Source organism: Leptonychotes weddellii, chromosome 16 (genome assembly GCF_054177405.1).
Source record: "Leptonychotes weddellii isolate Sample4059 chromosome 16, ASM5417740v2, whole genome shotgun sequence".
Lineage (NCBI taxonomy): Eukaryota > Metazoa > Chordata > Mammalia > Carnivora > Phocidae > Leptonychotes > Leptonychotes weddellii.
In genome coordinates, this window is record NC_138384.1 from 30,698,501 (window position 1) to 30,713,093 (window position 14,593).

At 50.5% G+C, this 14,593-nt stretch overlaps 1 protein-coding gene across 3 annotated transcripts in view; it reads left to right on the plus strand.

Annotated features, from left to right (window-relative positions):
* The window catches only part of ZNF423 (zinc finger protein 423), a 294,946-nt gene that overhangs the window by 164,953 nt on the left and 115,400 nt on the right, over positions 1 to 14,593 (plus strand). For all 3 annotated transcript variants that reach the window (XM_081806622.1, XM_081806623.1, XM_081806624.1), the window contains one exon: positions 1,337 to 1,421. In XM_081806622.1, the coding sequence (XP_081662748.1) occupies positions 1,337 to 1,421 (85 nt within the window). The remainder of the gene's footprint in view (positions 1 to 1,336; positions 1,422 to 14,593) is intronic.

A 14,593-nucleotide genomic window follows, 5' to 3' on the forward strand; every position in this document is an offset into this window, starting at 1 on the left:
GAGTCTTCAAGGATGGAAAGGGTATACTCCGAGTGGAGGACACAGCGTGGGCAAAGGCCTGGAGGTGGGACCCTCGAGGGGAGCTGCAGATGTGCTTGGAGCCACGGTGGGAGCTGAGACACTGAGCCCCCTGGTGGTTCATCCTGGCTGCATCGTTGAGGGTTGGGCCTGAGTGTTCAGCCAAGAAATCCAAAGTCTGCTCCCTTTTCCAGGGGTGGAGGGAGGCCCCATCGTCCCGGAGTTGAAGTGGTCTTCAAAAAGCTTGGATATTTTGGATTCCAGTACCACCCTGTCCCCTTCATAAAAACCCACAGCCACCAACCTTCCCCCACACAGGCAATACTGCCCCTGTCCACAGGGGCCTGCTTTCACAACCACCCAGCCAGGCTTACTGTTGAGAATGAGCTCCACTCTTTCGAATGGGTCTTCAAGAAGCTCTGAAGCTTCCGATGATCTCCATTTTCCTGCTCCCACCCCATCAGGGCAGCTGGTCTCAGCTTCCTGTGTGTGGAAGCCAGCTGTAGGATCACTGCGGCCATGTGTGCCTAGGGCAAATGAGGAATTCCTCAGTTACTTCTAACACTAGGATTGGCAGGAGCAGTATCCCCTGCTCGGCCACATGGTCCTTAGGGCGGGTAAAGAGATGGAGTAGTTGGATGAGTGGAAAGATAGATGTATGGTTGGATAGGTGGATGGGTGGGTGGATGGTTAGAGAGAGAGGATAGGTAGATGGATGTAGGGGAAGACAGACAGATGAACAGCAGATGGATGGGTAGATGGAGGGTGGATGAATGAACGGGTGGATGGGTAGGTGTGTATAAGTAGATGGATGATAAGATAGGTAGGTGGATTGATGGGTAGACAGATGGCTCTGTGTGTGTGTGTGTGTGTGTGTGTGTGTGTGTGTGTGCGCACGCGCATGTAGTTGGATAGGTGGGTAGACAGTGGGTAGGTAGATGGCTGGATGATGGAGAAATGGATGGATGGGTAGCTAGGGGATGCATAGATGGATTTGAGCATGCTCCAAGCAGGGCAGCCTCCTTCAACTTCTTTTCCATGGTCATACTGTGTGCTCTCACCTTGGGATGGTGATTCCCATCATGGCAATTTCCCCACATCTAACAGAGGACAGCTCCCTTAGAATCTAGCCCAGTCCCCATCCCCAGGCTGGAGAGCTGGATTCCGAGGCAGGTGGGAATTGAATGGCTCAGCGAGACCTGGGAGGGGACCAGAGCCATTCTGGAAAGTCTTGAGCCAGGACCTCCAGGCACTTTTGCTTTATGCTCTTTTCTACCTCCTGACTATCTAATTCCTTTCTTTTTTGGCTTCCAAACAGAAAAAGACATACCAGTGCATCAAGTGCCAGATGACCTTTGAGAACGAGAGAGAGATCCAAATCCATGTTGCCAACCACATGATTGGTAAGAGAGCATTTCCTCCCACCCATGCTGGGGCCACTCATCGGGGTCTGAAATTTGTGGTTCCGATCATCATTTCACTGCTTTTAGGGTGAAAGATGGAGTCACAACTGCTGTTTCAGAGACATTTCAAATGGGAGTAAAGTGTAAGAGCTGAGCACTTTCTCCATCCAGCCTTCTTGTCGCAGCTCCACTCACATTACAATCAAACTTTTGACAATCTCTTCCATTTCCCAGCATAAATTTCCCTCCATTTCTGAAACGAAGTGCTTTCCAGTTGTCAAGCACTCAGGGGCAATTATGCCTCAATTTCGTATGTCATGACATTGAATAGATTTAACTGCTCACATTTCCCCGCTAAACGTGGTGAATTCCTCAGGCACATTGTCAAAACAGAGTGCTTACAAAGTTATTTCAGTGCTTTTCCTATTCCCCTTCAAGTAGTTTTGGACTTTGGAAAAATCAGCCTTTCCAGAAGGGGGACTTGCAAAGCGCCATAGTGTTCCCTCTTGGCCTGAGGTATGGAGGGAAGGTGCGTGCTTTGCGTGGATGGGTGTGGTCTCCCTGGCGGCTGGGGATGCCCTCAGTGGAAGAGGGAGTGCGGCTGGATTTCCGGTGAGCGTAGGGGCTTGGCCCTGGGGGATGGAGGACTTGGCGGTGAGTGCTTTGGGAGCTTCTGGAATCCTGGTGCCTTGGGTCTCCAGTGGAAGGATGATCGCCGTCTCCAAGACCCCTGCAGTCTGAGCAGTGAGGCTTCAGGTGTGGGTTGAGCATCCTGACCCTTCACTTCCTCTGATAACTTTCCATTATAGTCTTAAAAACAGCCATGCCGACAGAGAACTGTTTTACAAAACCCTTAATCACATACATTCGAAGAGATCCATTAACCGTGCAACTCGGTGAACTCTCATGAACCGGGCACACCTGTGTAAGCAACAGCCCAGCGAGGAAGCAGAGCATTTTCGCATCCCTCCTGACCCCTCTGGGCCCTCCCCCGCCCCCAACGAAATGTTGTCACCATCCTGATGTCGAATGGCATAGGGCTTTTTGGGCCCATTTTGCACTGGATGTAAATGAGATTGTATGGTCTCTGCTCGTTGGTGTCTGGCGGCTTTGGGTCATTCACGTTCGAGCCCGTAGTTTGCACATCGCCCCTTCTCATGGGTGTGTACTATTCCATCGTGTGAACACTTCATTTATCTTGTCTGTCGACTCTTGCTGGGCTTCTTGGTCATTTCCGTGCTGGAGTTGTTTCAGATCATGTGCTGCTGTGGACCTTCTCGTGTGTGGATTTTGGTGAGCAGGTGCATGCGGTTTGAATGGGAAGATCGGTAGGGCTGGACTTGGCGGGTCATAGGATACCAGTAGGTCACCTTCAGTAGACACAGATGGACAGATTTCCAAGGCACTTGTGTGAAACTACTGTCCCACCAGCGATGCAGGACAATTGCTCACGTCTGGGCCACCATCCATGTTTTCCGCAAAAGGAGCGATTGCTAAGGTCCTTCTTCAGTGAAATTGTGCTCACGGTGAGGATGGTGCCCTGGTCCCCCCCAGCGGCAGCCTTGGCACACTCGGTGGGTTTGGGTGTCCAGTGTCCCGGTGACTCTGAGTAGTTCCCCTGAAGGTGTGGACCCCGACCATGTGTGGGTTGGGGCTCGCCCGGTGGTGAGGGGAGCGGGGGCGCTGAGGAGGGGCAGGTAAGGCCCCGGGAGTTCAGCCTGACAGGGAGATTGGTGGCTTTTTAATTTCTTCTGTTTGAAAGCCCCCTGCTGAAGTAGAAGGAGGAAACTATCCTGTCAGTCACCAGCTGCTGAGAGCGCTTTCATGGGAGTGTCAAGAAGGTAAAGATGAAGATATCTAAAAATGTTTGCTTTTGTAGCAGGTGTTAATGTGTGTGCCTGTTTGTAAGCACGAAGGGCGAGAGCCTGGCTAATTGGACCACAGTGGTTTCAAAGGTGCTTCCCCCACCCACCCACCCCTTCCACCTTTCCTTCTGTGCAGAACCTGGAAGCCATGTGTCCTCAGGTGGAAGGCGAGGGGGTTGCTCCTAACTAGAGAGATGGGCTGGGTGTTGGGAAAGGGGGGCTGGAGGGGCATCCGGAACTGGGTGCGAGCTGGGTGCCGGGCTCTCGAGGGAGGCGGTCCCGTCTGGGGGCTGGGCAGCGCCCCTCACCCCAGCCTGCTCTGCCGTGCTGTGAGCCGGCCTCGTTCCCAGGATACACGGGGAGCAGGCAGCAAGGAGCTGCTGGTCTCAGAGCCTGAGAGTCCGAGTGAGACTTTCATGCATTGCAGAAAGCGTCACCACGCCGCGTCCCCATGCAGCGTGGGCTGGGGGCCCCATGTGAGCCATGTCTCTGGTGGCAGGGTGCGGTCTTTTGCTCTAACCTGCCCTCCCCACCTGCCGGCCCTGCCCTGGCCTCATCAACTCCATTTATCAAAGAACTCTGACTGAGCACTTCTTGCATGCAGAGTGCTGGGGTGGTCTCAGGTGATCCAGGGAGAAGGGGACCCGGTCCCCGCCCTCAGGGACCTTATGGCACCCCGTAGGAGACACCATGGCACACACATCATGCCGGGAAGGGAGGTGTCACTGGGTGATGACGCTGAGCCCCACCACGTGCCAGGTACCCTAGGTGGGTGCTCTCCTCCGTCTCATCGAGCAGCTTCAGTGATGTATCCAAGTTCTTCCAGAGATGAAGCAGAAGAACCAGGGTCTGAATTAGGCTGGGCTCTCTCCACTGTGTGTGTCTCCCTGCCAGGGTCTGTGGCGGGAAGGACCCAGTGCTGCCCGCAGGGGAAGCTGACGGCATCCGGCGTCCAGGTACACACAGTGCCAGGAGGTTGATGCTCCCGGAACGAGGACTGCTAGATCCAAAGAGGTCCGTCAGAAAGGCCTGGGTGTTGAAGGCAGAAGAGGAGTTTTCTCTGTGGCAGGGCCCATCACTGGCAGAGGGCGCAGCTTTGACAAGGAAGGCCAGTCACCGGAGAACAACAGCCTCGGAGGGCTCAGCAGAAGCAGGTCCTCGCGGGATGCACTGTTAGATGGAGGAGACGGGGAGCAGTGTCTGCGGGAGGACTGTGGGGTGAGCCAGGCTCAGAGGCAGGAGCAGAGGAGGGAGTTTGGGGGGCTGGAGGAGCCTGACTTCGCTGGGATGGAGGCCTCTCATGTGGGAGCATTGTGGGCATTAGGGTGGGGAGGTAGATTGGGGCCAGGCCACAGAGGGCCTTGAATGCCAAGTTAAGGGGTTTGGGTTTGGACTCGACCCTGCAGGCTGGGGTCCAAATCTTGGGTCCCTTGGCTGATGTTTTTTTGGCTGCTCTTGAAAAACCAGAAGAGGGGGCTGCCAGGGCCCTGAGTTCCCATATGGTGCAGCTGACAGGAGCGCGGTGGCAGCTGGGATCGCGTGTTCCCGGGCACCACAGTCCCCACCCATCCCTATTGTATTTTAGGGGCTGCTTTGCTCATTGTGTCCCCAGCCTGGTCCCCGTGGGCACCTGAATGTGCAACCTTGGGCTTAGGCACTAGGGAGCCATTGAAGGTTTGGGAGCAGAGTATGGCCTGGACGTAGCTGAGTACTTGAGGGAGATGAATCCGGCTGCAGTGTTGAGGGGGAAGCAGATAGAAAGGAACAGAGATCCACTTGGCCTGGTCCAGAGGTGGGGGGAATGAGACCAGGAGCGAAGAGAGAGGTTGGTGATAGAACCGATATTTGGTTTGTGCGGTGTACCTATTGGCCCTGGTGGCTTGGGGAAGGTGGCAGGGGCAATGGTTGGGGATAGGAATGGAAGAGTAGTGGGCCCAAGAGCCCCAGCTGGGGCTGGCTCCGAAGTCCCAGTAAATCTGTTGGGGCCCAGTGTCCCTGTGGACAGCTTCCCCTGCTAAATGGCCCGAGGCCAGAGTGGATGCCTGCAGCTGGTTGGGGGCAAAGGCCCCCCTTAGCAGCACCAAGGGGACTTGGCGGGTAGAAGTGGCACTGTTCAGCTTGACGGCCTTCTCATAAACGTGGGGCGCAGGGGGTCTGAGGCTGGCCTCCCCAGGGATCCGGACTGCTGGAGCCCTCCCCTGGGGGATGCTCAACTGGCCTTTTTATAGCGGGGGGCCTCTTCGTGGCTCTGCAGCCTCCAGACCCTGGGAGTTATGATGACTCAGGGACGCTTCTCCTTGGGAACATTTTCCCAGAACCCTCTCCTGGCTGCTGTTGGCCAGGGAGTGATTTGGAGCCGATAGAAAGGCAAGGGTTTTTTGAGACCTTTTCAGCAGCAGGGTTGCCTTTGAAATCCCCCCTCCCCACAGGGAACGAGGCCCCCTTCTCTGGGCTTCCCCCAGCTTTTGAAATGGTTTTAGACACCCCCTTCCCCAGCAGGCACATCAAAAACTTGGAGCGGTCCACAGCCCTGTTTGGTGGCCTCCCGCAGGGATGACATGGCCCCACCCAGCTGCCCTTGCCCACCATCCACTGCCTCCACATCTGGAAGGAGGGCCCCCTCCTCGCCCCCGAAATGTCTCTGCATGAGGCCTGCCTTGGGCTTCCTGGGCCCCCTTCCAGTGGCTGGAGCAGGGGGCGGGGCGTGTCTTCCTCTGCGTGTTGAACATGTAGGCACCTGAGGCCTCAGACCCCAAAGAAGCTGATTTGCCAGGATTGCGCCTGCCTGTTTCTCAACTGCCCGTGGATGTTTCTCCTCTCGGTTCCTGCGGGGCGTGGCTGGATAAAGGGTCTGAGAACTTGTCCTTGAAATAACGGACTTGCTCTGACCCAGGTCGGCCCTAAGGGAGTGACTCAGCCTCTGGGCCCTGGTGTCTTTACCCAGGGCTTCACAGGCCCCTGGGGGGAGCCCCGAGGAGGGTCAGGGCTGGGAAGGGACAGTCCTCAGGGAACCTTGACAGGAACGTTCACCCTCTATGTCCTTGGAAAGTGGCTGCGGACTCTGGCAGGCAGCCAGCCAGGCCAGAGTCAGACTCGGCCCAGGGGGGCATTAGGCATTCTGGGGATGTTGTTTTCCTGGTCACATCAGCCCCATTCCCTGGGTGCCTCTGAGGGCTAAGCTTTGCTGTCGGGGGTGAAGAAATTGAGGGCACCTGGAAAATCAGCCTCTCCCACTCCCTGCTTGGGCCTTTAACATCCTGCCCCCCTGTCACATGTTGGGCTGGTGGTCCTTGTCTGTTGTCCCCTCCATAGCCCTTCCCTCGCTCGCTGTGGCAGGATGGGCCGTGGTCCACATGGAGGGTGTGTGTGTGTGTATGGGGGGGCTTCTGTCTTCTAAGTCTCTAAGAAGCACATCCCTAGAGGCACATTGAAATCCCCACTCTTTCTGTGGCTGCTTGCACGCCCAGGACCCGTGCTGAAGGCCTGGCCTGCAGCATTTGGGAGGGGATGGAAGGTCTGGTGTGGAAATCAGTGTCTCGGCCTCCCACCAGGGAAATACAAAACCCCTCAGATATAACTGAAGAGGAAAACACATGAGAAGGACAAGGAGAAGGGGTTCCTGTGTACTCTCTACCGCAAACACATGTTGCTGAACGGGGCTGTGTTAGGCGCTTCCATGGTGCTTTTGATTCAGGGAATGCTGGACCTAAAACATCTGTCTACCCGTAAGACGTGATGAAACCGTCTCCCTGTCCCCCCAGAGATTACATTTCAAGTTCTGGAACTGCTCTGTCAGAATAACAAGCCTGTATAGACAGCGTATCATCCCATTCTTTTTACATTTTTTAATTTTAATTTTTCCAAAATCCCCTTAGCAGCCCCCAAGGATGAGAGGAGTCAGTGTCCCTGACTTTGAGCCTCATTGGTTGGTTTGAGGAAGCTGTTGATCAAGCACTTTGGTTTATGAAGGACCCATCAATTCTGGATTTTAAAATAGTGGAAATGTTCTTGTTTTCATAGATTTCTTCTTCTTTTTTTTTTTTAAGGGGGGAAAGGCCTCTGTAGGTGGGGTTTCCTCTAATAATAACCTCAGTTCAGCAAACATGATTGAGATCTTTGGAGGAGCTCAGTGAGGAACCTCTCCTCTCATTCAACTGGGGAGATAATAACCCCAAAGGAAAAGTTCTATATAATGTCACAAGTGTGAGATACGGAAGCTCAAAGGATAGGCGTGTTGCCGAATCTGGGCATCCAGGAAAACTTCCTGGAGGAGGTGACACCTAAGAAGATGAGCAGTAAGGTGGAAGGGGTGTTCCAGGCAGAGAAAACAGCAGAAGCCAGTTCATGGAGAAGAGGCCCATGTAGTATGTGGGGGAAATCACAGACAAAGCAGTGTCACTTCAGGAAAAAATCATGAGACAGGAGGTGGGCGGATCACAGAGACAGTGCAGCGGGGTCGGTGAGAGAAGATGAGGGTGTTGGTTAGGAGGGTGTGGGTTTGAGAAACATTTAAGAGGCAAAACCAGCAGGATTGGGCAAAATTGAATGGGTGTGGGAAGGGGAGAAGTTAGGAATGACTTCAGGGTCTCATGGGACCAAGTTTTGGGTGACAGGTAGAAGATGTGCTACTGTGCCCGAAGAAGAGCTGGTTGTTGCAGGGCTGGCAAAGATGGCCCTAATAATGACCTTGCAGGTGAGGCTGCCTGAGTCCCGGGCCCAGGCAGCAATACCTGCATGCCTGCTGTCACACTCACCCCTACAACTGATGAGGGGTCACTGTTATTTTTCCTCTCTTGGACGTGGGGAGCTCACGGGGCTCGTCTGTTGTCAGTAAGTTGCAGAGGGGGGATTGGAATTCAGGAACTCATGAAAACGGAGTTCAGTTTTCATGTAACTGAAAAGTCCCAGGATTCCTTGGGGAAGAGGCTTCTGGAATCCTCTGAACTCCGACACCTGAACACTCATCATACTCGAGGGGCTTGAGTTTGTGTGTGATCTGACCTTGCACAAGATGCTCACGGGCGATCCGCGTGCTGCTGTCTGGCTGGCGGTCGCCCACATGGGCCGAGGGCTCAGGAGAGAGGCCTGGGCTGGAGAAGGGGTCTGGAAGCATCCGCTGATATGCTGAAGGCAGCTGGGAGGAGCATGGTGTCATCGGCAACGAGAGAGCCGGGTACTTCCGGGCAGCACTGCAAAAGGCCGCGGAGAGGCCCACAGCAGGGAGGCTGAAGAGGGTCTGCTGGACTGTCCTGGGCAAGAGCAGGGTCAATGGAATCGGATGGAGGAGGGAGCTGGGGGCTACGGGGGAGACCAGCAGTGTCGCGTTGCCTTGCCAGGTTCCAGGCTGGGAAGGGAGGGGGAGAGGCAGGAGCTGCTGGGGTCCGAGGGTCCCAGGAAGCTTTTGCATTTTTAAGAGGGAGACACCAGAGTGTGCTTCTAGGCTACGGGGAGGGCATCACTGGGGAGAGGAGGAGGAAGGTCGGAGAGGAGCTAGGGATGGTGCCAGTCCTGGAGGGGCAGGGTCTGGGGTCCCGGCACCCGCCCACAAGCATGGCCTTCTCTTCTTGCTTTTCGTTGCCATGGACGTGGTGGCTTGTCCTGCTGGACAGACTTTCCCGAGTGCCCTTTTTGGTCATTTGGCTGCTTGGGAGCCGCTGATGCATGGGCAGCGTCCCTTGCATCTGCTTCTGGCTGAGCCTTACTGGAGTGAGGGCAGAAAACAAGGGTCCCGTGGTCTGTGGTGGCCCCAGGGCTCGACCCCTCTGCCCTGGGCTTCCAGTGGGGTGCCAGAGCCGTACCCTGGACCCCCTTCCTCAAGTGTCTCTTGGGCTCAGTGGGGAGGGAGGGGGAGACCTCCTCTCCCAAGGGGGTCGGTGTGGCCCTCACTGGCCGATCAGTTCATAGGTCCCTGCCCGCTCTGGCTTCCAGCTCCTCTGCCTGGGGAGCGGGGGTGGGGAGAAGGGAGGTGGTTCCCCAAAGACCACACAGGTGCGCTGGGAGCCTGAGTTGGAGTAAGAATCCAGAATCACTGATGGGAGCATTTTCTAAACAAAGACTCCTTTAGGAAGTGACTGATTTTAATTTATCCAGTAGAGTTTTTTTAAAAAAAATTTTTTTTATTTAAATTCAATGTAGTTAACATACAGTGTGTTATTAGTTTCAGGAGTAGAATTCAGTGATTCATCAGTTGCATATAATACCCAGTGCTCATTACATGGAGTGCCCTCAATGCCCATCACCCCATTACCCCATCCCCCTAGCCTCCAGTAGAGCTTTATTAAGCACCAACTGTTTGCTCCATCTGCTGTAGCTATGAATATTAATGTGAAATAGAATATGCAGGTGGGCGCACGCGCACGCACACACACACACACACACACTCAGAATGTAGAACTCTACAGTCAGTCACAGAGGTTAAGAGCACTCCCAGCTCATGGTTGTGTCACTTCATGGCTAACAAAGCTATCTGCCCCTGTATGCTTCAGCTCCTCATCTATAAAATAACCCCACCCTAATGGTATACAGCAGTTTAAGCAGGACTCGTTCAGCGGCAAGTCAGACCCAGCTCATACTGACTAATGCATATAAAAGAGAATTATTGGTTCATGTAACTGGAAAGTCCCAGGATTCCTTGGGTAAGAGGCTTCAGGCATGGCTGGATCCAGATCTCTCTCTCTTCTCTCAGCTCTGCCTCCTCTTTGTCGCCTTCATTCCCTGGTGCATGATGACAGCCTCTTGGTCTAGCAGTCCCAGCAGAGAGGGGCATATGCTTCCTCATTAGTGGAAAAGGTCTCAGGACCAAGACTCGCTGTCTCAGGAGGGTCCTGAAGCTACTCATGAACTAATTATTGCAGCCAGGGAGATGCAATAGTTGATTGTTCAGGCTAGCACCAGGGTGGGTCAATGTTAGCCCCCTGCCCCCTGAAAATGGGAGTTAGGGAGGGTATACTTGAAAAGAAAGGAGGTATCTATTTCCTCGAAGGGGGCAGCACAGAAAGGGTCCTACCCCTACTTTTGGGGGGGGTGGCTGCTTGGAGCATTAAATGGGCTAAAAATATATGAAAAGTGCCCAGCACACTGCCTGGCACATGTAAGTTTTCCGTCAGTGGTAGCTGTTAACATTAATATTATTCATATCATTATTATTATTTTTTTTTAAAGATTTTTTTTTTTTTTTTTTTATTTGAGAGAGAGAGAATGAGAGACAGAGAGCATGAGAGGGAGGAAGGTCAGAGGGAGAAGCAGACTCCCCGCCGAGCAGGGAGCCCGATGCGGGACTCGATCCCGGGACTCCAGGATCATGACCTGAGCCGAAGGCAGTCGCCTAACCAACTGAACCACCCAGGCACCCCCTCATATCATTATTATTAGTCCCTGTGGCAGGGACTAATTAAAGATAATGCTTAAGATAATGAGGATGATAATAGAGCCCTTGTTTAGAGAGGATAAACAGCACTTCTGTGGCTGTGCTAAGCCCGCATCCCAGGTGCAGCTCAGAGGGTGCTGCTGAGGGCTTCCTGGAAGAGGAAGACTTGTCCTCTGCCTTTGTCAAGCTCTAAGGGGCTGTGCCTGCAGGACAGATCCAGAGAGTAGCTCCAGTCAGGATGATTTATTCATTTACTCCTTCATTCATTCTGAACTGTTTTTTCTTTCTTGAGCTCCAAGTACGTACACTAAGCATAGATGTCACGGCAAGCAAAACAAAATCCTGGAGCTAGTGGGGAGCAGATGGGTGTCAAACAAGCAAACGGATTAAGAAATCCTGACCCCTTCTTGGATATGCCGTCAGGCTCCCTCCAGCCTGGAACAGCACCTGAAAACTCAAGTGGTCACCCTTTTGGTCTTTTTCTGGATTTTGCACAGACCACCCACAGAGGGTCACTTTGCCAGCAGAGGCCCATACACGCAGCAGCTGGGGGACCTCCCCAGCTAACATCTGCCTTCCCCCCTCCTAAGGTACTGCCCATCCTGTGGTGTCTGTGGTCCCTGGCATCCCTTTGCTGGCCCTCTGGCCACTCTCCTACAGTCTTTCTATTCCATTGCCTAGTGCCCACCCTGCCTCTTCCAGGCCACAGCCCCTGGGTGGCTCCAGACGCCTGTGTCCTAAGCCTTCCCTCCTAGGGTGTCCAGAATTTGCAAATAAAAACACAGAGGGGCTAGTTAAATTTGAATTCCAAATAAAGAACATGTAATTTTTTTAGTCTGAGTGTGTCTCCAGTATTACATGGGACATACTTATAATAAAAAATGATTTGTTGTTTATTTGAAATTTAAATTTAACTGGCTGTACTTTATTTTACCTGGCAACCCTATTCCTTCCCCACAGTCCCCAAACCTCCAGCGCCTTAGCTTGGGGAACAGTGGTGCTCCCATCCACCTTCCCTTCTTTTAAAGCTCTTCGTGGTCCTTTACTCAGCCTTAAAATATTTTTGACTTAAAAATATTAAACTTTTTATTTTGAGGTAATTGTAGATTCACATGGAGATTCACCGATAGATCCCCTGTACCCGTTACCCAGTTTCTCCCAAGGGTAATAGTTCACAAAATGCCAGCATGGTATCACAACCAGGATATTGACATGGATGCATTCAGGCTACGGAACATTCCCATCACCACCAGCATCCTTCATGCTGTCCTAGCCACTTCCATTCTGCCCCAGCTCCTTCCTTAACCCTTGAAATTGTTAATCTGCTATCCATTTCTATAATTGTGTCATTTCAAGAATGTTATATAAATGGAATTATGCATAAACTTTCATTATCTTTGGGATCAATGCCCAGGTGTGCAGTTGCTGGGTCTATAATGCTTGCACGTTTGACTTTTAAAGAAACTGCCACACTGTTTCCTAGAGCAGCTGTGCCGTTTTACATTCCTATCAGCAACGTATGAGACGTCAGGTTTCTCTACGTCCTTGCCAGCATTTGGTTTGTCACTATTTTATATTTTAGCAATCTGATGGGTGTGTAGTGATAGCTTATTGTGGTTTTAATTTACATTTCCCTAATGGCTAATGATGTTGAACATCTTTTCATGGGCTTATTTGCCATCTGTTTGTCCTCTTTGATGAAATGCTTTTTCATATTTTTTGCCTATTTTCGAATTGGATTGTTTGCTTTTTTACTGTTGAGTTTTGAGAGTTCTTTATATATTCTAGATACTAGTCCTTTGTTGGTTATGTGGTTTGCAGATATTTCCTCTCAGTCTGTGGCTTGTCTTTTCATCTTCTTAACGACTCCTTAAAACAGTATTTTGCAGAGTAAGAGATTAAACTTTGATGAAGTCTAATTTATCAATTTTTCCTTTTATGGCTCATGCCTTTAGTGCCCAGTTTAAGAACTCTTTGTCTAACCCTAGGTCCCAAAGATTTTTTTTGCCTATTTTTTTTGCAAAAAAATTTTATAATTCATATTTCACATTTAAGTTCATGATCCGTTTTGAGTTAGTGTTTACATAAGCTGTGAGACTTGGATTGAGCTGCTGCTCCTTCTTGTCCTACAAATGTCCAATTGCTCTTGCATCATTTGTTGAAAACTGCAGGACAGATCCAGAGAGTAGCTCTGAGTTGTTTTTGCAAAATACCAGCTAGGCATATTTGTGTGGATCTATTTCTGGGTTCCACTGATCTATGTGTCTATCCCTCTGTCATTATGACACAGTCTATATTACTGTAGCTATGTAAGTTTTGAAATCAGGTAGACTGAGTCCTCCTATTTTATTGTTCTTTTTCAAAATCATTTTAAGTATCCTAGGTCCTTTCTCTTTCCAAATAAATTTTAGAATAATGTTGCCTATATTTGCAAAAATTCATCCTATAATTTTTTAAAAGATTTATTTATTTATTTATTTTAGAGAAAGAGAGAGAGTGAGAAAGAGAATGAGCAGCAGAGGGAGAGGGAGGGAGAAACTCAAGCAGACTCCACACTGAGTGTGGAGCCTGATGCAGGGCTTGATCTCATGACCCTGAGATCATGACCTGAGCCGAAACCAAGAGTCAGATGCCTAAACAACTGCACCATCCAGGTGCCCCTATTCTTATCATTTTAATAAGAATTGTGTAAACCTGCATACTGATTTGAGGAGAATTGACATCTACTATGTCAAGGCTTCTAATCCATGAACATGGTATATCTTTTCGACATACTTAGATCTTCTTTGATTTCTTTTTTTTAAAGATTTTATTTATTTATTTGAGAGACAGAGAATGAGAGAGCACATGAGAGGGGGGAGGGTCAGAGGGAGAAGCAGATTCCCTGCTGAGCAGGGAGCCCGATGCGGGACTCGATCCCGGGACTCCAGGATCATGACCTGAGCCGAAGGCAGTCGCTTAACCAACTGAGCCACCCAGGCGCCCCTTTGATTTCTTTTTTTTTTTTTTCAAAGATTGAGAGAGAGAGTGGGGGGAGGGGCAGAGAGAGGGAGAGAAGAGAGAATCTCAAGCAGACTCCCTGCTGAGCATGGAGCCTGCAGTGGGGCTCGATCCCACCACCCTGAGATTATGACTTGAGCCAAAATGAAGAGTTGGACGCCCAACTGACTGAGCCACCCAGACGCCCCTTCTTTGATTTCTTTTATTATTTTTTTGGTGGTTTATAGCACACTGGTCCTGTACATGTTTTGATAGATTTACATCTAAATATTTCAATTTTTTTTAACAATTATAAATGATATTACATTTTTAATTTTGGTGTTCACATGTTCATTGTTAGTATATAGAAATACACTTGGTTTCTGAATGTTGGTTTTGTACCCCTTGAATTTGCTCAACTCAGTTGTAGGAGTTTTTATTTTTGTTTTTGTAGATTCCATTGCATTTCCTATATAGACAATCATGTCATCTGCAAATAAGGACAGTTTTATTTATTTCTTTTCTATCTATGTGCCTTTTATTTCCTTTTCTTGCTTTTTGCTCTGGTTAGAACTTCCAGCACTGTGCTGAATAAGAGTGGTGACAGTAGACATTCTTTTTTTTTTTTTTAATTTTTTTAATTCTTAAGTTAATCCCCATACATTACATCATTAGTTTTAGATGTAGTGTTCCATAATTCATTGTTTGTGCAAAACACCCAGTGCTCCATGCAGAATGTGCCCTCCTCAATACCCATCACCAGGCTAACCCATCCTCCCACCCCCCTCCCCTCTAGAACCCTCAGTTTGTTTTTCAGAGTCCATCGTCTCTCATGGTTCGTCTACCCCTCTGATTTCCCCCCCTTCATTCTTCCCCTCCTGCTACCTTTTTCTTCTTCTTCTTTTTTTTTTTCTTAACATATATTGCATTATTTGTTTCAGAGGTACACATCTGAGATTCAA